At 35.0% G+C, this 27,847-nt stretch overlaps 2 protein-coding genes across 10 annotated transcripts in view; one reads left to right on the top strand and one right to left on the bottom strand.

Moving 5' to 3' along the window:
- Positions 1 to 3,046: 3,046 nt before the first annotated feature.
- Positions 3,047 to 6,804, bottom strand: Gdi (GDP dissociation inhibitor). Its single transcript, XM_018004470.2, has 3 exons — positions 5,987 to 6,804; positions 4,031 to 4,506; positions 3,047 to 3,968 (listed from the first exon to the last, which is right to left on the bottom strand). Exons 1-3 carry the CDS (start codon positions 6,378 to 6,380, stop codon positions 3,507 to 3,509), a joined length of 1,332 nt encoding a protein of 443 aa, XP_017859959.1. The 5' UTR covers positions 6,381 to 6,804; the 3' UTR covers positions 3,047 to 3,506.
- A 244-nt stretch (positions 6,805 to 7,048) lies between these two features.
- Positions 7,049 to 27,847, top strand: part of LOC108611610 (phospholipid-transporting ATPase VD) — a 37,874-nt gene continuing 17,075 nt past the window's right edge. For 2 of the 9 annotated variants that reach the window (XM_018004342.2, XM_089465295.1), the window contains exons 1-3: positions 7,049 to 7,205; positions 7,782 to 7,957; positions 17,674 to 18,923. In XM_018004342.2, the coding sequence (XP_017859831.1) occupies positions 17,845 to 18,923 (1,079 nt within the window). In that variant the 5' untranslated portion in view covers positions 7,049 to 7,205; positions 7,782 to 7,957; positions 17,674 to 17,844. Of the gene's footprint in view, positions 7,452 to 7,781; positions 7,958 to 17,673; positions 18,924 to 27,847 lie in introns of all 9 variants that reach the window. The other 7 variants (XM_089465297.1, XM_089465299.1, XM_018004341.2 and 4 more) reach the window with 7 other exon arrangements.

The raw sequence follows: 27,847 nt of genomic DNA, 5'->3' as shown, positions 1-27,847 counted from the left end.
TGTGTATTTGCTGTTCAAAGTATTTTATCCTTGTGGCGCGCTCTTGCGGCTTGCTGTTATTACGAGTCCGCTGCGTCAGACGTCACTCTGGTCCGTCCGCTCGCTCGCTCGTTAGCGTTAACTGACCAACGGCACACACAAATACAAATACAAGGACAAAAGTAACTGCACCAAGGACATGAAAGGGAACCTCAATGAGGCTTAGGCATGCCCAGCAGCCCTGCGCCGATGACGATGGCGACGACGACGACGACGACGACGACCAAGTCAAATTTTCACTCCCTTGTGTATGTGACTTGCATGCTGCGATGGGCGCCAAACTTTTTGACTGGCAGTTGCCCAGTTAACAAAAAGCATCCATAACAAGTTTAAACAGAGCAGTAGAATCATACCGACTACGTAATACTCACCGTGTGAAAATGTGGGAAAATTAAAAAGAATATTCTTATCATCATCATCTGATTTTGTGAGTCACTTATTATTTATGCCTTTCAAATTTATTAGATAATCTATAATACCTATATAAATTGTTTATCAAATTTGCCGAATATACCCCTTTTGCTTTTAAAGAGCGTGTATCGCAACGAGTGTGGTCAAAGACCTGTTCCATTTGAAGGACGTGTTCTGCAGTGTCTGCAATCATGCAGCGCAACGTCGTTAATCCCAATCAATTGCCCAAGGACTCTGCACAACGGTTTTGAACAGAAAACAGTTCGTTTCACACTGAATAACATCGATTCATCTATATTATATTATTATTGTAAACACACTTACGATTGAAATTATTTTAGATGATCTAATAATATCTATGTATTTATGGAATTTGAATGAGATAATTTAACATAACAATTAAGATCTTTTAAGAATTTGGTCTAAAACAGTATTTGGTCTCAACAGTTTTATTATTAGTCGGACAATCTGACACTTCAGATTCAGTTTTTGAGATGGATATTTGGGCACATGAAATTGCATACAATCGTGCATGCTTAGCTGAGGATATTTAAGAAAGATCATGTATTTGATACGATCCATATTTCATATATTCCATGATATTGTTAACAATGGTTTTAGACATCTGAAATGCCTCAATCTATAATCATGCAGAAGCTCTAAAACAAATACTTAATAAACTTCCCATACCAAGACACTTTAATATGAATTTTATGTTTGAGCACCTCTTATCTTTGGAGCTTTTATTTGTACCACCTAGCACAGAGTTTTTATCTCAATATCTGATTTTTCATACCATTAAAGTAAAATCTACGTAATCAACATAACTGTCAGCTATTCCTTTACTGACCTTTCTGACTTAAAGTAATCTACAGTCAGCAGACTAAATTATTTTGATTTTGATAAACCTGAAAGCTGAAGCTTTATTGACCGTCTTAAACGGAAATCGAAAATCTTGGCCTTTGCTCAAGCAAACTGTCAACGACAATATACACGCAGACCCAAACACACACACACACACAGGCCCAGACAGGTAACCGGATGTCGTTACTTTATCCTTTGGGCTATAAATGCAGTGGGTCGCTTTAAAGTAAGCTTTAAGTGAATATAGAGCTCGATAAGAGTCTTTATATAGCTGTCCATTATTTAATAAAAAATATTTTATGTAATTATTTACGTATGTCCAAATGGACAGATTTTAAATATATAAAAAAAAAATAATTAAATAAAAAAATAATTATAGAAAATACACTTTCAGGAAAATTTGTTTTGAAAATACCCATAACAGCCAGAAGTATTCTGCCACGCCTTCTGTCATAGCGGCCAACTGAACCTCTTTTTCGTTGTTCATATGTACATATGTTCTCATATATATTATGAAAATAATACACATGTATATATTCAAATATATACATACGTATATATTCATGCACTAAAAACTGATATTAGCCCTGGAAAACTCATCTCACTTACTTATAACCCCTGACTTGGATCCAAAGCTTGAGGACCATTTAAGCGAAACAACCAAAATTATAAAGAATACATAGGATAAATATAGATAAGGATAAAAAAACAAAAATAAATAAATAAATTAAGAATAAATAAAGTATTTAATTTGGAATTTTAGCTCATTCCATAAGATTATATATTCTTAATGGGATATGAGAATGAATGAAAGGCCAGAATAATAAACCTGTCCTATATAAATATATGGAAAAATATATTTTATATTCCTGTCTCCTAAAATTTCACATCAGTTTATGAACTTCCACCAACATGCTTATTTTATAAAAGTGGAGAGCATGGAAAGGAATTCTTCGTCTAGTTACGTTTTTTATCTCACTTACCCTATACAACAAATGAATTTCTTGGAATTTTTTTTTATGTAATTTTTATTAAAAATGTAAATTCAGAAAATGCGGAATACCATAGTTTTGTAGACCTGTTCTCGTATCGCTGCCTATATATATATTTATACAAATATATATACGGATGCTCAAATAATAATTTCATGTTTACATTTTCCGACGATGCAATTCGATTTGCTTTTCATTTCTTCTTTTTTTCTTCAGCTTGGCTTTGGATTACAAAACTTTATTTGATGCATTTTGCGTGTACATAGAATCGTTTATAATATTTATATATATTGATATATATATATATGTTTTGGGTCTTTGTGGTTTCTTGTGCACAAATCTTCAATCACAAAACAAAACCAAGCAACTATTGATAGCAATATACATATACATATACACATATATGCATATATTATGGGTGTTATAAATATTTATCGTTTACAACTGATTCGCAAGCACATCGAGCGTAGCACATTTCTTTTGGGGAACATTCTCTATATATGGTTGTTTAAGGAGCAGGCGCTATATTGGATAAATCTGGCTGGTTTTTGGGGCACGAGGGAAAGTGTCTGCTAAGAGTGAGTGAGAGAGATAGATAGCTAGGGGTATATATCAATATTTTTCACAACAATCAATTTTTGCTAATACATAATTTGCTCCACGTATGTGACTCGAGATGTATTAGGCTATGTGTTCTATAATGCGCCGTTTGCTGTATATTTCGTATTATAATGTGAGTGTATTCCTATGCATGTATATATATATATATGTATCCAATATTGCGATAAGCAAGCTTTTTTTTTTTTTTTTGTTTTTTTTTTTTATTACATGTCTAAAATTTCGATACACACAAAAATATTATGCGTCTATGAACTGATGGAAAAACATGTTGCGGATTTAATACAATTTGTTTTCGCAATTATTTTGTTGTTTTGTGTTTTTGAATTCTTCGAATTGTTTTTAAATTTGTTTTTGTTTTTGGGTATTTATATCGCTTTTGTTTTTATTGTTGTTGTTTGTTTTGTTTTTAATTCAATTGTCGGGTCATTGCCGCAGAGCGACGCAGATGTTTAAGAGATGCTGGTTGCAGTTGCTCGAGCTGAAAGATGGTCTGAACAGCGTGACCCTTGTGTTTGCTTGAAACGCCCTTCCACCCATCCGTCCATCCATCCATCCACCAAAGAACCGAACCGTTGCCATTTACTGTTCCTCATCGCCGAGCTCGTGCTTGATTTTGGAGAAGTCAAACGTCTCGCCAGTGCCGCGCTTGAAGATGTTTAGAACATCCAGGCAAGTGGTCTCGAAATGCGTGGTGGCATCATACGATTCAGAGATAAAGATCTGTGAGTCGAGCCCATCGTCGACCGGCTCCAAGTAATCCGAAATGGTGACAAACTTTTGTGCAATCGGCTCCAACAGATCGAGGCCGGGCTTGATTTCCGCCTCCGGATTCTCAGTCTCCACTGTGGTGGAGACCATGCCCACAAACCAGCCCTTGGCGGCCACCTGATGAGTGGAGCTGACCAGCGATACATAAATGTCCGATTTGCGACCGACTTGCTTTTGTGGAATGATAATTTGAGTGGAGAGGGCATCCTTAGTGCTTGCCACTGGATGGTCCAAGATGCAAATGCAACGGATGACCTTGCCACGCTTGCGCACCTGTTCAATGAAAGGCATCATATAGAATTTGTAGACGACAATTAGGTCAGAGTTCCACTTACCTTTTCGGGCACATAGCTGGGATCGCAGTACACCTGCTTGCATTTGGCGATCTCTTCACCCGATCGCACGCCCACCACCTTGCCACCCTCGCCCAGCACAATCTCGTCAATGGGCTTGTCCAGCATGTAGGTGCCGCCATAGATGGCCGAGAGACGGGCAAAGCCCTGTGGCAGCTCGCCCAAGCCGTACATCGGATATAGATAGGGCGACTTGCCATATCTCGCCAGCGAATCCGAATACAGTTTAATTCGTCGTATGGTATTAACAGCCGGCTCATTCAAATACTCATCGTCACGGAACAGTGCCAGGGCATGGCCCGTAAAGTCCTGCGTGTTCTTGTCCAGACCGAACTTGTCGTACAATCCCTGCATGTTGGACTTGGTGGGATCGAAGTCCTTCCAGGTCTTTGGGTCATCCTCTCTGAAGTCCTGCACGTAGATCAGGAAATTGCGGAAGCGGCGCTTCTCGAACATACCTGATGTGGATATAAAGCAAATTCAGAGGCAAGTCAGTATTAACGGATATATAAGTAGTATCAATTGGGATACTATATTAACTGTAGGTTAATTTGTTTTTAAATTTTGAATATCTTTATATATTACTTGTTGTATGTTAAGCAATATGCTCTTTCTCATGAACGAGCATAAAATCATCTTAACTGATTTGTTATATAAAGCCTCAAAGTCTTTACATGGAAATTTCTAGAATAACTATATAATCGACTAGTAAATACCCAAACCCACTTTCTTATATGCATAATGAGCTTTTCCTTACATTCAATATAGGAAATATGTCCACATATTTATAATTAATTGAGCTTACACAAGTTATATTAAAAAATACCTTGCTGACTACGAATTTATGATATATGTACTTTATGGGGTAGCATATGCACACAAACACATCAACAACAGAAACCCGCAATATACACATATGAACATTTCGTTGTCTTTAAAACTCTCATACATCCAAATGGGGACACACAATTGACAGTGCTAATTTAAGGGCTAAAACACCACCAGCCGGCCAGTCGAAGTCGGAGTGACGTCATTCTGTCGTGAAGGCTCTAAGTGAAGGGTTCAATGCACCTTGCGAGCCTGCTCGCTATGGCCAAACTAAAGAAATTGGCAAATCAACTGAATGGAGGAGAAATTTACAGGGAAATAAACAAATTATAAAATAAAATAAATGAAAAAATGAAAAGAAAACAAAATTAAAGATAGTCATAAATGGAGCGTGATTGGCTAATTGCGTTTTGTAGTTGGCAACTAGTAATTGTTTAAACAATTTCATGCCAAAACAAAAGCAGCAACAATAGCCACAGAGCCGCAGCCATAACACCACACACAGGTGTAGAAAAATGAATCAGCGCAACGGTTAATTGCCTGAAAGGTATGCACAGGGTTGCCACAGAGCGCATGGCAAACAGCTGGCAACTCCATAATTCTAATTGGACTGCATATATAAATATATATATATCTAATACGAATATACATATATAAATATGTATATATAATTATAAGAAAAGTAATTAAATTTTCTTAGACATTCTATAAATCATTTTATACAACTAAAACTAAATGTATTAAAAGGGGGCAGCAAACAGGAAAAAATGGGAGGCTTTAAATGCTGAAACGCAGACAACACTCACACACACACATGCATATATGCTTAGAACACAGAGAGAGACCCTCTACAAATACGTGTCACAGTCAGAGCAAAAGCAACACCAGCGAGTGCCAATCGCCGCAAGCAAGCGTAGACAAAGAAACATGGAGAGAGAGAAAACGGAAAAGGGGAGCGCGCAGCTAAATGCGAAGTATGTATACACACATACATACATGCATATAAATTTTCGCATGTACTTTCTGCTTTCACAGTTAAAGGTCCAATCGGATAGGGGTCTTCCGGTTCCTGATTCCGCTTAATATTGTTGTAGTTCTACTTGCACTTACCCATGAGATCGGATGCCAGCGCCTCCTTTTGATCCACCGGCACTTTGGCAATTTTTCCACCCTTGTAAACGTAACTGCCCTCAATCGACTTGAATTCCAGATAACGGGTGACGCCCGTGTGTATCAGTAGCTTCACCAGTTGGCCATTGGCCATTAGAAACTTGGGTATCAAGTCCACGTTCCAGTCGCGGCCACGCCCAAATTTCTCACCAGGCGGCTCCAGACCGTACCGCTGGAAGAGCTCCTCCAGCGGCGTAATGGAGGCCGACTCGCCGCCATAGTATTTGTTGCGATCAATATGCAGCACTTTCTTGCCAGAAACGGAGAGCATGCCGCTCAATATGCACTCCTTGAGGCCAGTGCCCAGAACTATCGCATCGTATTCCTCATTCATGTTAGTTTTTTTTTTTTTTCTTTTTCTTTTTAATTAGTAAGCAGCAGCAGCAACTCTTCTTAAAATTGAAAGGTTTTCACTTTGCGACGTTGTCGACGTTTTTACACTTTTCGTTCAATACGGATTTTCTCTACTCGCTAGAAAATGCCAACAACTTCATTTATCATCGACGGATTTCAGTATTTCTTGCAGATGGTCTTACTACATGGAACAGCTGTTAACTTAACAGCTGTTAACTTAACTCGCTGATTTGTTAAGCGTTTTGAATAAGCTTTCGGCTTTAACGTTCATCCTACTATTGGCGCGTTACTGAAAACAACGCATTTTGCTATCTATTCAAAACAAAAACAATACAAATTCCAAAAAATAACGCTAATTTTTTTACAATTTACGTACAAGACATGTAATATAAGAATGTTTAGTAGGTGTGTAACAATATTTCATTTGATTAAAATCGCATACTCCGTTTATATAAAAACTTAACATATTTCTCAACTGAATATTTTTATTCAAAGCATTGATGAAAATAATCTTTAGATTAAAAAAGAAATAATTTAAATTAAATTACTAACACTACTAAATTTAATGTTAACAAGTATCGCTGAGACGAGTATCGTCGATACATCGATATTTCCGACCATTGCATCGATGACTTAAACGAAAGCACATCGATAATAGTAGTTTTGGTCAGTCAAAAAAAAACATTGAACGGGATGGACGCGTTTGTTGTTATTTTTTAGTTCTTACATTTCCGTCGTCGTTTGTTGTTTTCTTGTGTTGCCGAAGATATAAATAATTTTCTGCAAATAAATTACACGTTGCAATGTAAATGATTATGAGTTTTAATCAAAAGCTATAATAAAAATATAAAACTACTGTTTATGTGTGAGTGTGAGAGTGTGTGTGTGTAGCGCGTTTCGCGTTGTGTGTGTGAAAAAGTGAAAATGAAAATGGGCCAAAATTGTATTTAAATTCTTAACGCCAACAACAGCGATCGAGTTAGTTAAGAAATAAATGTACATACATACGTGTTATATGAGCCAGCCAAAGAAAAAAATAAATAAATAAAAAGTGAGCGGCTTGTTCGCGCTGTGTTGCGTGTTATTTGTTGTTTGTGGCGCGATGAAAGTATTGGAGGAGAGGCGCAAACCATAATTAAATTTATTAATTGAAAAAATTGCATCTAATGAAATTTGACGCCAATTTCAAGGAATTAACAACGTCGGCACTTCTCTCACTTCTCATGTCTTGTCTTACGTTATATTGCTCTGGCTCTAGCTGTTGCATTTCTTCTTCTTCTTCTACTTCTACTTCTTCCTCTTCGTGTTGCTGTTGTTGACCTCGGCTATGATTTGTTGTTGCTATGCTCAAAATATCGTCTCATTTTTATCATAAAAATAGCAAATACATATATCTATATAATTAATACGTGTGTGATTGTACAAAAAGAAATACAAATAAATAAAATAAAAAATTATATATATATATATATCTATATTCAAATAAAATCAATTAAAAAGTGACTTAAAGGATTACCATATCAGAACTCTTCAAGAAGATTTATTTATTTTTATTGGGTAAGTTTCGAAAGAGAAAAATACAAATGAAAAACGAGTTTTTATATATTTGCTAAATTAAACATATTTTTATTGCACTGTACGCTGAAGGCAGCAGCGCAAAAAGCAACTTACAAAACGAGTTAGTTGCTTAGAACCAGTTCCACAATCTCAGTCTCAGCCTCAGCAGCTTCTTGCACGCTGCCAATCGCCATTTGTGGCCTACGCGAACTCAGTTTTATGTTGACGGCCTCATCTACTGTGTTACTTTGCTGCCTCTATCTACTTCTTCCACTTCCTCTTATACGTATAAGAGTGTATTTCCTTATGACGATGGGAACTAAGTAGTCAACCGTTTGTATCTGGCAGTGAGGATAACACGATACCAAATTTGGTATGGTGGGCTAACAAAGTTCCACTTCATCTTACACGTATCGGAGTGTATTTCTCTTAGTATCAAGATTTTCCCAAATCAATATAACATAAATTTCTGGTATTCAATAAATAAACTTTTAATCAGATCAGCAACAAACAAATTTCTATTTCCTCTTATACGTATAAGAGTGCATTCCCCTACATAAAGATGAACTAGCTCAAAGTAGAACCAATATGCCCATTTGTGTATGTCAGTCATATGAGGCTAACACGCTACCAAATTTGGTATTTATTTAATAAACTTCCAATTAAGTTTGCAATTTGTTCGAAATGGGAAATGGATTCTTCCATTGGTATTACGGAGCAACCTTTGTGATCCCATAGAACAATGAGCGTGTCCTGTCTACAGTTGCGTGACACGGCACACAAACCGCTTAGCACGAGAGACAAAAAGTCTTGAGCAAATGTCAATTTCTTAGAAAGGCAAGGCTAATACGCTGCCCGCTTTGAAATTAGAAATTCCCGAAAAAAAAATTATAGCTAAGCAATAACAATCGGCATTAGATTGTGTACTGGAATTTTTATGCAGGTATAAAAGTAAATATTTTCAGAATATAAGAATTAATTAATGTTTAGCAAATAATTGCTAAGTAATAAAAATCGACATTGCTTGACAGCAGACGCAATTTATCTTGGGTAATGGAATTTTTATGAAATTGAATATAAGACTAAATACTTTTATTTCTTCCCATCTGCCTCTGTATTAATACCTAAGTTTTAAAAGCTCAGTAATTAACCTATATTCTTATATTATACTTTTTTTATATTACTATCTACAATATAGTAAGTAATTCTCAAGTATTCACATTGGAACTGCTCCAACCAGCTCCATTTCAATGAATTGCAACGGCAAACAATCTGAGTAAATTAAGAATGAAGATAAACGAATAGAATTTAATTTAGTTTACCCAGACGTAATCAATGCCCCCTTTGCGCTATTCGACTGCAGAAGCACGTTTGCAGTTCATTTCACATTCCAAATGTTTTTATTGCTCTTCAGACTGTCCATCTGCACCAGTGCTGCCAACTTTTTATCAAAAATAACTTATTTCTTAAGGTAATGAAAGTGAACATTCTAAAAAAATTACAAAAAGACTCTTGTACACATTAATCAATTACAAAATAATCGAGCTCTCAATTTTGTCATATACATATGTATAAATATATTTCTAAAAATATCCAGATTTCTTGGTTCCCAGTCATAATAAAGCTAGATTTGACGGGAAAAAGCAAAATGAACAACACTGATCTGCACATTGTAAAGATGTCGCTCTCTCCCTCTCTCTCATTTTCTATTTGACATTTGTTGTTCTTTCCATCTTTGGCTATGCAACCTACTTGACGTTATCGCATTCGCATTCGCACTCTCCCGCTCTCAATCTCCCTCGGGCGCTCGCTGTACGCGTGGCTTCGGTAACTGTAAACGTGGCGCTGCCAATTGACTCCAATTGCCGCTGCAGCAGCAGCAGCACACGACAGCCGCCGATTCACATACTGACACACACGGCCACACACACATGTGTATAAATAGAGATATATTAGAAGCGATACGCAGCTCGCATTCGTTCCGTTTTCTGCTTTGTTCAAGTGTTGCGCGCTTTGCTTTAACGTCTGCAATTATTCTTGTTATTCGCCAATTTTAGGTTCGCATTTGCTTAGCAGATAAATACCAAAATAGACAAATACTAATTAAAACCGGCATTTAATTTATTTGTATTTTGTTGCGTTTGTTATTGGCGTACTTCTAACAACCCAAATGAACTACTCAATTCGTCTTTCTGTTTACTTACTGATAAACAGTGCACGAGTAAGAGATACTCTTTAACATACATTAATGAAATAAAAAGGTTTGAATAGTTCTCCTATTTACCTACACTCTATTTCTCCAATTTGTAAAAATTAAATCTCAGTTAGATTTGAAATATTTGATTTGTATATTGCAATAAATTTATTAATTTATATATATCTATTAGATTATATACATATATAGTATATGGACTTTTATTTATTTCAAACTTATTTTTCTAAACTTTGAGATCGTTAATTTTTCATGATTACCCACTACACGTACAGTTAATTAAATTCTCTATACCCTAACAATTATGTGTGTACGGTATACTTGGTATGTTTTGAAATTCGATAACTCGCCTGGAACGAGTGATATGTGGCTGACATTTCACGCGAATTTCCTTATCTGAACAGTTTCACTGAATTCCCTATTAATGTATTTTATAGTACCCGGAGCTGGCGTCATAAACCCTGAACTGCGCTTTTATTGAAATATTACGCATATATATTGCAGTTAGAAACCTGAAAACTGAACGATAATTGATAGTTTTGAGCGATCTGATAGTCATCGGACTAATCTAGTTTGTATTTAAAGGTTATTAAAAATAAAATTAGCCTGGTTCTGAATCCATTGAGAGACATTTATTAATGAGCATGGTTCATCTGAAATTCTGCAGATAAAAATAATAATAACCTCAATTAGATTAATCTGCTCTTTAATCGACTGCTATTTAAGAGTAAGATTACTATAACGGGGCGTCTACAACTATAAAATACCCTAGCTGCAGTAGTCGTAGTAATTTTAAATGTATGTATACATATCATTATATTCTAAATATTTTTTATATTTATGATAATGTTGTTCCTGTCTGCTCTATAGAGTTGAAGCTGTCTTCAGCATAATCTTCTTAAATGAACTAAACAAGCAAACTTGGAAATATCGGCAATATTATAAGAGTATATATAAATTGGAAACCAGAAAAAGTCATGGACTGTCGACTTTTGACATTTTAAAAATAATTCTTAATTAACAAATCCTGTTGACCGGTATAATCAAATATGGAATTGGAAGGAGGCCAGTGTAATTGCATTTAATGGTCATAAAGTTCGCTTCGATTGCATACAAAAAATGTATATTAAACCAGATTGCTGAAGCTGGTATACATATATATGTATATATATAGTATACATATATATTGTGTTTAATAGCTTCATTATATATAGTATATATATCGTATAAATATATCAACTTAATGAACAGCAAAATAATCGCTGATGGCAGGGCACTTTGCTGATAAGTCGAAAGTGACGGAAAATAAACTTTTTAAACTTTTGTTGCTAGCTTGATATATATAAATATTTATACATGTATCTGAGTATATTAATGTACATATATACAAACCACTCACATCCGTTTTTTGTATGATTTTGATATATCCCGTTCAAGTATCCGGTTCGTTTTTTGCCAAACAAGATTAATTGCTGTGGCTAAATCGCAAGACTTGCTTTCAAAGCTTTACTTTGAAATGAAGTTTGCCTAACGGATCTCTTTTTATTTATTTTTTTTTTTAATTTTTTTTTTATTTAGCACACTCTATGCATAAATGACCTTAGCTTCAAATCCGTTAGAAATATTTAAATTGACTTGGATTTTTATCCAATGGGTCATAGCTTAAATAAACTGGGGCATTTTTTTGCATATTCTGTTCCAAATTTTTAATAAAAACAATATAGATTGACATATTTGAGGATGATAGACTAGGAGATACTCAGATTTATATCTGCATATATAGATTTTTATTAAATAAAATATAGCTAGAAATGGGATATCTAAATGGTTCAGCAATTTATATAACTAATAAACTGTTTCTTGTTCAGTGTCAAAGTATTTTCATAATCCGCAATGATATATTGGTTGCTTATCATTTCATCTAAGCTAAACTTAATTGGAAACAAAAATTTATCCATAATTGGCCTGAACTAATACAAGTTCCGTATCCCATGAATAGCTAAAGTAGGATCTGAGTCTTATTGGCAAATAATCGAAAACGAATCGAAATGAAATAATTGAATAATTTTCTAGATTAATTAATTGTACCAAATTGCACGCTTTTCCTCCTCATTTTCCTTCCCCCTTTCCGACAGGTAAACTCGGCCACAATCTCACGCAGTGCCCAGCGATAGTCCACTCGGCGCCTATTGACTGATTGAGCCCCGCCTCCAGACCCGTTCGTAGCAACCGTTATTTATTAGTCGTGCAACTTTTGTGTTCGCGTTTCGTTGTTTTGCCTGCCGCAATGAGGGGGCTCTCACGCGCCCATCAAACAATTATTCTCATGCTCTGTCACATGCGACACCTCGCAGAATGACTCCATTGTGTGTCTGTGTGTGTGTGGGTGGTGGGTTGGCAATTCCGTATTCATTATTTTGCTATCGACAATTAATGGACTAATATTTATATATATTTATATATATACATACATATATTCAATTTAAATTTCTCACAGTTGACAAATTCTTTGTTATTTGTATTGGAATTCTTTTTGAATTTGCATTTGAATATTAAATATATAGATTATTTAATTGTATAAGATATGCAGATACTTTCTTAATTTAATATGACTGAAGTAAATACATATGTAATTAAATCTGTCAAATGATAAATTGTAGTTTTATAAAAAATATGTAGCCAATTTATATACTCAAATGTATATACCCTGTAAATTGATATATCCTCAAGATTCGTCTTAAAGACTTTGACAGTAGTATACAATACTATTTATATAAACTGTAAGTGTGATAGAAGCAAACTTTTTCTAAAAACTTTAAAAAACATTATATAAATAAATATCATATAAAATGTAATATTCTAACTAACGTTGTATTTACCAAATATGTATTTGCCAATTTTTTTCATTTGTTATTTATTTATTTATTTATTTTTTTATTTTCTACAATACAAGTTATAATGTAAATATCCCTATATATATTATATAAATAGCAATATCACCAATAGCAACAATAAAATGATATATATAGATATCGTATAAGCCTGTCCACAATCGTTTATAAGTAATGTTTTCTGTCATTGTTTTCAATGCGGTACGCCCCTTTTCTATATATACTATAAATGTTATTTATTCAAAATATGAGTAATAAAGAGTTATGAAGCGATTTACTACAAACACGTTTTTATTCACACTCAACGCTATTCTATCTGAATCATTCCTAATGGGGTAACAGAAACAAAATATAATAAGCATTCGTTGATGTGAAAATGAATCGCTTGACCGGTTAATGGCACAGCTGGCATAGCTCAAGTGCATTAACTGATATATATATAATAGAAGCACAAAGCCAAGAAGCGTTCAATTACCAAATGTGTAGAGAAAAATGCAAAACAACAAATAAACGAATTTAGTATCTATTCTGTAGTATAAAAACCCAAAATGATTTATTTTTAACGTCGCTAATTATGTTCTTATTTTCTGGTAATTTATTTTCAATTCTACACAATGAAAGATCTAAAGATCATTTTAGCAGAAAATATATGTGGCATACCCTCAGGTATATATATCTCTAATTTGTAACAAACTTTAATTGGAACAGACAGCCAGAGGCAATTAGAACAGCTGTTCTAACAGATGTTTCATCATGGCATATGCCCTCTGCCATGCCCTCATCTAAATTGAATTTCCCTTACACAGTAGCTTTTAGAGTGAATGAGGAAATATCCGAAATGCAATTCAAAACTTTTCATAAGATTGATGGATATAGATCAAAGCATTTACTTGTCAGGTACTGATTATGCATATTTCGTATATAAATTTGAGAAATATATTATGGTAACTCAGATTCAAATATAATACAAATATTAATTTATGGTTTGTCCAATAGTAGTAGAATAGTAGTAGTAATAGCAATACCTGTAGTATTAAGAGTATTAGTATAGTAGTAATAGTACTAATAGTCGTAGTAGTGGTTGTAATACTAGTAGTAATTTTAGTAGTAGTAGTAACAACATTAGTAGTATTTCTAAAAGTAGAAGTAACAAAATTAGTAGTATTTCTAGTAGTAGTAGTAACAATAGTAGTAGTAGTAACACTAACGATTCGAAAAAGCAGTGAACATATTTAGTAGTAGATAAGTAGAAAAGTCTAGGCAACAGTTATTCGACAAATATTAATATGACTCTTAGTAAAAGTAATTGGATCAGCAATAATACAGTTTCTTTTAGTAATTGTAGTAGTGGTAGTAATAGCTGTTAGCTATTAGTTAGTAATTAACACAAAATTGATTTTAACTAATCACAGATAGCTCTTAGACCCAAAATAATTACTCAATTCTATTTTATTGCGAATATATCTTATATATAGGATAGTCAACGCTAGTTGCCTGCCTTAATGTAAACCGACTTTTCGTCGTAAATTCTCTCATATCTGGTCGCACCCGCGCTTTAGTTAATTTGCTCGAATCGTTTTTAATCACTTTGTGGCCTGACTTCAAAGTATTTGGCCCATTTCAACAGATGAATTGGGTTCGATTCGTTTCGTAAGTTTGTTCTGTTCGCGATTTTCCCTTTTGGGGGTAATGGAACTCTATTTTTAGCCGGAATATTGAATACAGAGCACGCAACACCCATGCGAAATAAACTGCGAGCGGTAAACAATGCCGAGAGCTCTGCGAAATGCTAAAACAATATTATTGTTTATCAGTAGGCCAGATGGAATGGCAATTGCTAGGGCATAAATATTTATACAATATTTTTGAAAGACTGTAAAGTTCAATGTATTTATATGAAATGCAAAATTATCGATTTCCAGGCAATAATAATACATTTTCGATACATCTTTTAGTACCTCTAAAATTGGGACTTGGTCGTAGAAGTTGCGCACATACAAAATTAACAAAATATACAATGTGGAACGACTGTGTATAGAATCGTATATATATATACGATATATGCAGTTATACGCTTCAATGCGTAGGTTATTTGAAAACCGATTAGCCTTGAATCGCTGACAATTATAAACTAATCTATACATAAATTAGAATTTATACATAGAAGGAATGCATAAAAAATACCATAAATTATTATCAGAATTGGCCGCTGAAATTTACTATACATTATTCAGATCAAATTTTGAATTATGATATAAAACTGAAATTAAAGTGAGTGAAATTAGAATGAGTTCTATAATTGTCCCAATCATACTATATAAAAAACGTATCTTTATTTTATAAGATCTTAATTAGTAATATATTTTCAGTTGATGATCTATATAGTTAATCATTATCAATAATACGCCTTGCAAACAATTTTAAGCCTTCCATAATTGTTTCTTTGTCTTCTGCCATCTTATCGTACATTCACATTATTTTCGATAATTGCAATAAAATATAAATAAATATAATAATATATAGATGAATCCAACTTCTTATCATTGATCAGCGATCAATCATCAATAAATCAAAAGGCTTTTGCATTTGTATTGCCATCTAGTAAATGTTTATGAGTGTTTTATATATAAGCAATAATATTGTTTTTTAAGTCTCGAATTTTTCTAAATACAACAATAAATCATCGATAAAGTTTCGTATAGAAAGGAAACCCAAAATATATTGATAAATGCCTTAATAAAAAAATGTTGAAGAAGGATACGAAATAAATATATAATATATAACACACTCTGTATAAATTTTATATAGATATATTCATGATATAGAGAGATATCAGAGCATATTTACGTATATATATTTATATATAAAATAATCAAGACAAAGAGGAAGGAAGAATCAACTTTTGTTAAGTAGACAAGCAAATGAATTGTTTAAGAAAAATCTAAAGTAGTTCCTTAGGTGTGCATACATATTATATATACATACATATTCATCATGTTATGTCTATATATATGTATATATATTCAAAATATATTTTGCAAGTGTATACAAAACGCCCAAAACGTGAAGAAAAATAAGCCCAATTTGAATTTAGATTTTCGTGTCGACACGCGGTTCAATTTTATTGTTCGAAATTCGAATAGAGCGAGAGCTGCGTGTATATATACAAATATTTCTTTTGTTTTTCTTGTTGTTTTTTTTTCCTAAACAGTAGCGGACTTAGTTTATCGCCCTATAAAATTAAAATAAGAGAAGTAGAGGAATCAGTGAAGTTAAATCAGAAAATACTCTGTAAGCAATAGCAATACTTACGCTTTAGACACTCGGAATTCATTTTATTATAAAGCTCAAATTCTTACTGAACTATATAATATATATTATATAATATGTACCCAGTTTGGACTAGGGTCAGACAGTTCTCTATGAATTTGCATTCCCATAAGTAATGAGTATGTCATTTGCCAGTAGTTAGACAATTTTAAAATCTTTATTGTTGTAAGCGTTTTGGATATTGATTGTATAATTTTATAAATTTGTTTTTTTAGTAGAATTCCTGCAGCTATTTATAATTCGCAATTTCCACTTTGCCGATGATTAATATGGGTGATTTATGTACATATATTATGTATGAGATCATACGAATACATATATAGACAATCAGGAGAACAAATTAGTTATATTGATCTCTTTTTACGACTCTACCGGAGCTGCTTCTCTTGCTTGTTGATTCGATTCTCTCTACTCAAGCAAAGTACTTCTCGTACCAGGGTTGCCGTACTGTTAAGAATGTGTAGCCAGGATGCCACACCTTACGACAAAGCTCCTTAACTAACTACGTTTATCTTTGTATACTTATTTATATATATACCTCGTCGTTGTGTATACATAATTATAATTTTCATGGGATATTTCATACCAAAAGAAACTCGTGCAATAAGACATTGGCATATAATTCGTACATTGTCGCATTTATTTCGATGTTTTTCATGGGCGTGGGAACTGTTAAAGTTGCAAAATTTTTTCCAAACATCATTATGCAATTTTGAGTGTATTTTATTTAATGTAATTTATTTAAGAACTTGAGACTTGTATTTAGTATTAGTGTAAAAATTATGTAAATTTCATCAATTCACTTTGTAAAGACTTCAACTCATTTGCTAAGACAAAGTTCACACGCAACATGAACTCTGTCGCTCTTTGTTATAAAACGCAAAAATTTATATATTATATAGCTTATGTATATATATAATATATATCCATTTATAATGCCTCTCCACACTGCATGGCCTCGCTTTACTCTTTGACCTTGTCAGCCGTTTAGGTTTTTTTTTGTGTGCGCAGTTTGCTTTTCGTTTTCGTGATATTTTACGCTTTGTGGAAGCTTATCGGAAGCTCGGAATCAAGGGCACGCTTTGCAGCACAGCAGACATCTGTTCGAGTACGGTCAGGGGCGGGAGTGGGAGTGGGAGTGGGCGGGCGGTCGGTCGAGCGTACTGTGGGTTCGACAAACCTTTAGGTGCAATTAGCAGTACTTGTAATCTTATCGCTGACATAAGGATCTGTTAATTATTTTAGTCTAACTAATGATTCCGGCTCTTTTCGTTCATTTTCAGCAGTTGGTCATGACGACCATGGCAGAGGATGGGCATGGCACTGCTTCTATGAGGTGCTAACTGGACTCTTCCCGCTGCTTAAAACACGCAAAGCAAAACACATAAACAAAGAAATAAGAAAGAAAGAATTATCGCAGAGCAAGAGGAACCTCATGGTGTTGACGCTCGAAGATGCCGTCAGCAAACACCGAAGACTTGCGCCGAAAGTTTCTAGTTGTGCAGCAGCAGCGCTCCGCGCCGCCCAACCTGGCCAGCGAGAACCTGGCCCAGGCCCAGGCACAGGCTCAGCTCCAGCTCCAGCAGCAGCAGCACCAACACACACTGATGACGACTGCACCGACGGCGACGACCAGCGGGGAGCCCGAGCGCACCTATGTGTTCCCGGGCACTCATCAGGTGGGCAACACGTCGGCCGTGGGCATGCCGAGTGGGCCGGGCATACCGGGCGTGCCCATCGTCTCCAGCCAACCAACCAGCACGCTTCACCCGGGCGGTCCCTCGCGTGGGGGTCATGCGCGATCGGTCAGCCATGGGGGCGGCGCCATTGTCGCTGTGGGGGCTGGCGGTCGACCCATCAAATCGGCCATGAAGGGCCACCAACGTGCCTTTTCCCAGGGTCAAATAACAGACTCGCCGCCGGGCAGTGCAGCGCCGGCGGGGCGTGGCCACAGTCGGGTGGGCTCCAAGACGGACTTCATACTGCCGCCCGGCCACAAGGACGAGCCGGTCAGGGAGCGTGAATTTGGTCCGTCGGCGCCCAGTTCGGCGACCGGCGGACGTGGCCATTCCCGTCAGGCGTCCCGCTCTGAATCGATATACACGCTGCGTCGCACCGAGGCGCCGCCCTGGTGGAAACGTGTCACCCTGTGCAACTACAACACCAACGACAAGTTCGAGGAGCGCTGCTACCGCATGGTGGTGCCCAATCACACGGTGCCGCCGAAGACGCCCAAGCGGGAGCATCCCAATGGCCACTTCGTGGGCAACAAAATACGCACAACCAAGTACACGCTGCTCTCGTTCGTGCCCAAGAATCTGCTGGAACAGTTCCATCGCGTTGCCAATCTCTATTTCATTTTCATCGTTCTGCTTAACTGGGTGCCGGCCATCAATGCCTTTGGCAAGGAGGTGGCCATGATTCCGGTAATCTTCGTCCTGGGCGTTACGGCCGTCAAGGATCTTTTCGAGGATCGGCGTCGACGAGCGTCCGACAAGCGCATTAACAATACCACTTGTCGGGTCTATGATGGGTAAGTCATATCTTAAATATGAGAATTGGTTGCAAACGTATACGTTTATTAGATAATTATATCATTAGGTGAGGGTGACTAATTTTCTAAATACGAGAAAATGTATATTCATATAAATAATTAAATCTATAATCTACTAAGAATCAGACTAAGTTTCCATTAAGACTCTACTGAATCTGAATCTAAGGCTAGAATTTTCTTTTATCTTCAAAATGCAAGTCAAGTTTTAGTACAATTTTGTTTTCTGGAAATACCTTTGCGGTATCTAAAACCTTTAACACAATTTTAGACCTATAAAATATCAAATTTGGATTTCAGGACGATTATCATATAATTAAATACTAAATCCTATTGGGCTGTGTAAGGTTACTGCTTTATCTTTCAGAGTGTAAAATAGAGTAATGAAATTCTTAAAAATATTTAGTCTAACTGATTCTTGGTTATGTTTCAAAAGATGATTTTTCTCCTTAAGCACACGATTTCAATACATATTTAAGATATTCAAATACCTGAGATAATTATGTAAGTTTAAATAACTACTAACTTTTGATAACTTTTACAAGGATATATAAAATAGAAGTCTGTAGGGCTTGCTTAAATATATTCCATATATGGTATTATAAATATATATTAAACATTCAATAAAAGTATGTTTTCTCAGTATTTACTTAGCTTCACTTAAACTTAACTTTTACAAGGATATATAAAATAGAAGTCTGTAGGGCTTGCTTAAATATATTCCATATATGGTATTATAAATATATATTAAACATTCAATAAAAGTATGTTTTCTCAGTATTTACTTAGCTTCACTTAAACTTAACTTTAATTTTTGATATGATTAGGGTATTTAATTTGGCTGACAGAAGTTTTACAATATCTCTCTCTACTATTACGTCAAAAAAGCTGAAGAAATTTTCAATAGATCGCATTCTCAGTCGTAATCTCATTTTATTACATAAACAATGTTCTCATCCGTCTTATGTTGATCTCTGATCTTCATTTCAACGAATTTAATTGGTTGCCTATGCCAAGAATTCGATACCATTGAAGTATATAGCATCATCTTTTGCTTTGTATATTCCATTCCATTTGAAGACTTGATAATTGCTTCGAGCTGTGTTGAGTCTTGGCAGTCAGTCAGTTCGTAATTTATTTCTCCTTTGATTGTGCAGAGGCAGCATAATGAAGCAGAACAGAGACCTAATATGCCAGAGCAGAATGCTTCGTATTGCTTATTAATCACTTTTGTGCCAGTATTATTTTGCACTGCACTGCAAAATTGATATAAACACTTATCAATCACATAGAGTTATCAACAAACAGTTGAATTTATAGTTGACTAACTTATAATACTTGTCAGGAATATATATAATCTTTCGAAATTCGTATGCGCGTATACATATCAAATATAAGAGACGTTGGTCGTATCACTATATGAATACTACTGAAATCAAAAATCTCAATTTTGAATAAGCATAAGATACCACTGACTATAAGGCAGCTTTTATGGGATCAAAGCATCGTGTTTACTATTCCTTTATTATTATGATGTCTTGTTTGAATAGTTTTTTAATTAAATAGATTCTGTAATAATATAACTGTATAGCTGTATACCTAATAAGCGAATGATAGAATGACTAATTCCATCAGAATCAAGCATATTTTAGATTCCAACCAAAGAATAAATTTTATATTTTCACTCTATTTTAAGGCATAAATATCTCAGAAGGCATAAGAGCTAGAAATACTAAATTGTTCCATATAGAGAATATATATCGGAATATTATATACATATATCCAAGTCGATACTCCCATCCGATATATACAAAAGGATATTAAATGATTTTGATTCCTATTCGGATTGGTTTTCATATGGGCTAAAAAGGTAAAAACCCAAATTATTATTATGCTTAACAGCACTGGATAATTCTTTTGTATATGAATAACTTTCCCTTTGCCGCAAAATCTAAGCCAAAGAGAACAAGCAAAAACGTTCAAGCTCAAAAGTGGCTTGAATAAATGTTTGTCAGGTGCTCGAAAACAATCTGAATTCAGTTAACCAGAAGAAGTTGGAACATGCTTTGGCTTAAACAAGAGTTTGGCTGGCTGGCTGACCTATTGCGCATGCAAAGGCAGCGATATGTTCGCACAGATTATTTTTAAATGCAATCTAGAAATCGATAAACAGACATAAAGCGTAAAGCCATAACGGCGACAACAACAACAATAGCAAGAGCAGCCTAACAAAGTTGGTAAACTTTCCCTCAAAGTTACTTCAAGTGTGCGTGCGTGTGTGTGTGTGTGTGTCTATGTGTGTATGCGTGTGTGTGAGTGTAGCTGCCCCCCTTTTCAGCTTCTTCTGCCATGTCTGCGGTTCGGCTGTGTCCCACATTCGAGTGTCGCCGACGCTCGCCGCACCACCGCCTCTTCGACGCTCCGCCGCAGCGCAATTCGCCGCAAGAGTTCCGTTTATTTATTTGCCTTGCACGCGTCAACTTTCCAACCAAGTGACAATTTAGTTAGTTGCACTGCATTCGCAGCTGTCGCTTAGCCCGGCCTCTCCCTTGCTGCCCAGTGCTGCCTAGGCGCAGCCTTTACCGTTGGCTAATTACCGTTAGCTTCCAGTTTGGTTGCCGCCAAATCCTGTTGCCGCTGTTATAGCTGTTAGAGTTGTACTCTCTATTTATACAAATGTTGAAAAGGAGTATATTGGTTGTGATACAAATTTTGATTTGACCTTTTTTTGTGTATAGTAAATTAATAATCTAATTAATTAAATATGAGTACATGTTAATTACTGAATTACTGAATTAATACATAGGCTTATGTATCGGGTTGTAGTTTTAAAGATATGCAATGAGAGATATTTTAAGCTTATCTATAGTACTCTATATTTATAATTATATCATATTAACATTCATTCAACTTTATCATCCATTCCATATTCCCAGCTGCTCATCTTTTATATTAATTTCTTTAATTGCACTTATCTCTTTTCATTCTCGCTTATTCAATTTATAATCAGCTGCATTAATTTCGAATTACATATGTGCACTTTTAACAGTGTATTCCGCAGTCAGCTACACTCGACCCAAAGAGCTTTTACTTGTTGCTATTGTTTTCTGCTCGGCTGATCAATGAACTTAGCAATTGTTGCTGCCCATTAAATTAGCATTTTCCCGTTTTGCTTTGCACAAATTGTGATTAGCCTTAGTGATTGTATGCCCTGACCCAAAGCTGTTTTGTCTTGAGTCATGAATAATGTCTGCGGTATATCTTAGCATATATCTACTATGCAGTGGGACTATTCCTCTGTTTCTTTTATTTTGTATTAAATATATTTTATATATATGTTGTGATATTACATATAACTGAATTGTCGAACGGAGAAAGCCGGGTTGTATATTGTACATCTTCTGTAGTGCTCATGATATAACACTCTTGAGTGATACACAGAATGGGAAAATCTCATGTTTTGCTAAAGAGCTTTAGCATATCATATGAGATTTTTAAATGAAGAGTTAACATAGATAAGCACAATATTAAATTTAATATGTTCTCTTGTTCAGATTCTACTAGTAGGTTATATATACTCCCTCTTCACAAAGAAATGAGAGTAAACGTTTATGTTTCTGTAGCTTATTTCACGCGTATTAAATTGAGGCGTTTGAGTGTTGGAATAAGTAATTGATGGCATAAAACCTTATTTAGTTGCGTCTATTAGAGGCGTGAAATGAACAAAACTTCCCTATTGTACAGTTTTACAATTAAAATCACAACCGTTAACATTTTTATTTACTCACTCTGAAAGCATAACAAATGCCAAGGAAATAACTAAATCGCGCTCAGTTATAGAACTATAGAGGATCTTTAAAATGAATAACATTTTAGCTATAGTATAAAATGAAAGCTTAGAATTATATAAATATAACTGCAGTTCGTATACCTGAATTGTGGAGTCGCTTACGCCCGACTGTAACATTCTTGCATTGTAATGCATGGCTTTCAAACCGAAAAGGTCTACCCGTACGGGCTTTACTCATGCCTTCCGCGCATCCAGCGCAGTTACATGCAAATCAGAGCCATTCATGCGCCTTGGCATACCAAATGCGGACGCTGAGTGGCAGCCGCAACAGGTAGCAGGCCCAGTGCAAACGCCCACCCGGCCGAGGGCTATATGGCCAATGGTAAATGGTAACTGGCCAACGGGCAATGGCCAATGTCCAGCAGCGGCCCTGATCATCTCAGGGTCTTTGAATTTCGCGCTTGCCATGAAAAATGCTATCGAATTCGTGACCATGTGAAATGTTTGATAAGTTTCAGTGAGTCACTGGCATGAGTCGTGGGGTCGTATCTGAGCTGGGCTCAACTGACATTACTCGGCCATTTCGCAAGTTATTTGATTTGTGGCAATGTCAGTCGCAGAGATAAATTGTTGAGTTGTTTATTCAGTGGCAGGCGTGAGACTTGTACTTCAAACACACCTCCAAAAACCAATTCTCAAGTCTGCCAAATCGCATTAAATGTGATAATTAAAATATGTGGTTCAAACTACACGCAAATGTCTATGAAATTGGAATAAAAAAGGGAAGCAAAATGTTAACACGATTTTTAGAATACTTTTACAGCACATTGAACCTACGTGCAAGAATTAAGAAATAAACCTTTCCAGATACTGTTATTCATTTGAATATTGAATAGCGCCCTAATTCTTAAAAAATTGCCAATGTTGTTTGGCCTATGTAAATTATTCGCTTCGTTCAGAGTTATGCGGATGGATTCGCATAAAACTTTGATTAGATAATGTATTGAAATGAACTACCAAATACATCTACATCTGAATTGATCATGAACTAGCTAAACTATTCCTTTGGCTTACAAATTTATAATATATAGCTGGCTATTCTTGATCAGTTAGCCTGTACCTGTATTCGGTTGACTGATCGAATAAAATCACTCCTAATGGAATTTTTTTTTTTTTTTTTTGCCAATAACTTTCCTTTATGAACTGATCATGGTTGATTGAACTAGTTCATGACTCAAAAATTAGCAATTAGCATGATTCGCTTTATACGTAAGCAAACAGAATGAATGCTAAATTTATATCTGATATTCAAGTCATTCCAGAAGTTATTCTTGGCTGGTTATATATGCTGAGCCCTAAAAAGCCAATCCCCAAATCAACAGGTCTTAAAAAAACTTTTATTATGCTAATGTTGCTGAATATGATGCAGAGAAATGATTTCCTTAGAATATCTAAATATAGTATATGTCGCCTCTAATTAAAACTAATTAAGACTACAGTTTTTTCTTTGAGATAAACAGGCTTTAATCAAGCTGCTCTGTTTTTGACTTAAATGTTGATTTTTATTGCTAGCCCAGACGAGCGCATGACTCGATCCTGAAAGCTGTGAAAATGACAATAAATCACAACATTCGCATCGTAGCAGTGCAATAAAAATCATGTGACAAGATTGTTGTACCTACGTCACATAAGAAAATTCCATTTTATTGTGGGGTTTCTTCGAATCCGCATTGCCTGGGCGTATCAGCAATGATTTTCGCAATCAATTGCGAATAAAAAATTCCATTTACAATTGAAGAAGCTGGAATGGAAGAAAATTAAATAGATTACATTATATATGCAGAAGTTGAAGATGGTCTCGTAATAAATTCGTATAGATTTTTGTAGAAGTTAAGGAATAAAGAAGTATTATTAACTATAAGATATGAAGTTCATTAACATAATTCAATTTATATTTTATTCAATGAAAATTGTGTAAAGCAGGGACCGTAACGATTATAACTTTTATAGGAAAAAATTAAAAAATAATTATTATTTTTTGATAAATTAAAAAAAAATTATTTTTAATAATTAAAATTGATTTTTATGATAAAAATCAAAAATAATTATTACAAAACAATTTTATATAAAAATCAAATCATAAGTCTTATATTTGATTTTTATTATAAAAATCAAAAATAAGACTTATGATTTGATTTTTATTTTAAAAATTGAAAATAAAAATTGAATTGATATATCTCTTGAAGTAAAGGAGCTAGATCATATATCGGCATATATATATGATCTACGCATTATTACCTTTCAGATGATATATAATATGTATGTAAATATGTACATGTATACGTACATATACATTAATTATATACTTAGACGCTTTCCCAGGGCACTTGCGCTGTGCACTTGCTCGTACCTATTCAGCAGATAATGTGAGGGGGAGACAGATGCAGATAAAGCATAATCACTGTATATATGTACATACATATGTTTATATGTATATATACGTATTATTGTCACCTTTCCCTGCTCCCATAGATATAACACTTGGTATAAGTTTACTATTTATTTAGTTTTAAGAACATTATTTTTTTTATAGAGTCTGCACTTAGGTTAGACCTTAAGTCTGTCAGCCCAAGCTTAAGCGCAGAAAATGCCCTTTCCACCGAAACCTGCATGGCAGGCACCGAGTGAACTATCTTGGCAAGACGGTACAATCGTGGATATATAAACTTTTTGTCCTCCCAATAGCACATAATATCCACGTTTAAATCTATTGGCTTTGGGGAATATCCATAAATCTCCGTTATAGCCAATTTGAGTTCCGGTTCGTCCTCTTCCTCAGACTCTTCACAGTCAGACGCAACCTCAATAAAGTTCAAATAGGCGTTTAAAAATGAACATGTGCTTTGGGATGTTATTTCAAGGCCATCGTCCGGTTGAGTCGACGTTGCCTGTGAGGCTTCTGGCGAAGTATCTTTATCAATTGTTTGGCTGTCCTGATAACAAAAGCCCACTGTTCGTATGTCATTATGCTCTAGTTCAATCTATCTCTATATATATATATAAACATATGTATGTACGTATATACAGTGATTATGCTTTATCTGCATCTGTCTCCCCCTCACATTATCTGCTGAATAGGTACGAGCAAGTGCACAGCGCAAGTGCACAGCGCAAGTGCACAGCGCAAGTGCCCTGGGAAAGCGTCTAAGTATATAATTAATGTATATGTACGTATACATGTACATATTTACATACATATTATATATCATCTGAAAGGTAATAATGCGTAGATCATATATATATGCCGATATATGATCTAGCTCCTTTACTTCAAGAGATATATCAATTCAATTTTTATTTTCAATTTTTAAAATAAAAATCAAATCATAAGTCTTATTTTTGATTTTTATAATAAAAATCAAATATAAGACTTATGATTTGATTTTTATATAAAATTGTTTTGTAATAATTATTTTTGATTTTTATCATAAAAATCAATTTTAATAATTAAAAATAATTTTTTTATAAAAAATTACCAATAAAAGTTTATTCTTTTTTTGAACTCGCCATAAAAAAATATCCTTATGTGTGTTTTCCTCTCTCTTTTTGGGAATACTTTTGAGCCTCAATTTTTTTAAATGCGTAACACTTATTTGCGGTCCCTGGTGTAAAGTACTAGTCTTTTTCCTCAAACATCGTGAAAAGCTGAAAGATTTATAAATATAAAATTATATAAACATCAAAGGTAAAGGTAAAGGGGCAAAATGATAAAACAAAAACATTGTTTATTAGCAATATATCAGAAATTGATAGAAATTGTATAAAATAGCTATAGAGCTGAATATATTATAAACAACTGTTAGTTGATGTACCGGTCCACAAAGTGTATAGATCACGATCAGATCGTTCAATGATATACGATCTATGAAAGTATAAATATATCTAAGCAGAATAAAATTATAGCAGATAATCGATCAATTTTTCCCTATAATCCAGTATTATTGAACACGATTAGAGATCATAATGTGTAAGACCCACCCACAGCAATATTGGGTCAAACTCAAAAAAGCGTTTCAATTAATGGATAGCTTCGAGTTATCGATCGTACTCAAACTGCAGTAATATCTGCTAATATATAAATTCTAGAAACTGGAATCCTAAAATGAAGTGAAACAATATTTCAAAAGTACACTCAGACATACGAGCTGTTCCATATTTAGTAGATCACACCCAATTCGGAATAAAATGTTCATACAATTAATTTCAACATGCTTGCCATTAATTCTGTAGGGTTTGAACCCTGTAATAATGGGCTGGACCTAAAACCAAAGTACATTTGTTAATACCTACAATTTTCATATTTTTAATCGTTTCACTAACTAGTTAATAAGCGTGCTAATCATGTCATTACGTAGTTGGTTCTGCTAACTTATTTATGTGAGAATTCCGTGTTAACCACAACATCTGTTGGCTATCCCAGAGTTTAGCGATGTCAAGTGTGGACTTTCACTGAAACCGCATTAATATTCTAAAGCCCAGCCGTAGGGCGACAATACGCAGCACCTATTCGATTCTACTGACAAAATAGCACATATGCCGAGTTCACGGCAATCGGTAGAGTTTGTGTGGGCGAAGGGCCTTGAGTGGCATTTGATATTTGCATAGAGAACACAATTGCATATCGAATAGAGATATTTATAAATATATAAAAAGTATCGCACAACTTGAGCCGGTATTCCCGGCGTTAGCCATGGCAACAGACGGTGCCAATATCCTCCGTATCTTCACATATATCACATAGCTAGAGGCGACTGGCAAAAAGGCCTGTCTGCTTCGGTAGAGTCGTACCGGTTTCTAGCGAAGCCAGGCGATTGACATTGAAAACGTTTTAGTAACTGAAAAACGAGTTTTTCCGAAACCGGTTGACAATCGACTTTATCGACGGCCGCTGCAGCTGATGCCGATGCCGATGTTGTCTAGTAAGAATCGCTAGCGGGCAGCCTCAGATCATAAGCTTCGCTATCGTTGCTGACGGCTGTGATGTCAGCGATTCATATTCAGAGCTCCCAATTGGTGTCAGCTGTGGCAGACACATATATTCGCCCGTAGACTTTTG

Source organism: Drosophila arizonae, chromosome 3 (genome assembly GCF_054131065.1).
Source record: "Drosophila arizonae isolate 15081-1271.41 chromosome 3, UAZ_ARI_1.0, whole genome shotgun sequence".
NCBI classification, from domain to species: Eukaryota; Metazoa; Arthropoda; class Insecta; order Diptera; family Drosophilidae; genus Drosophila; species Drosophila arizonae.
Note: the sequence above shows the minus strand (reverse complement) of the source record. Positions and strands in the feature narration are given on the sequence as shown.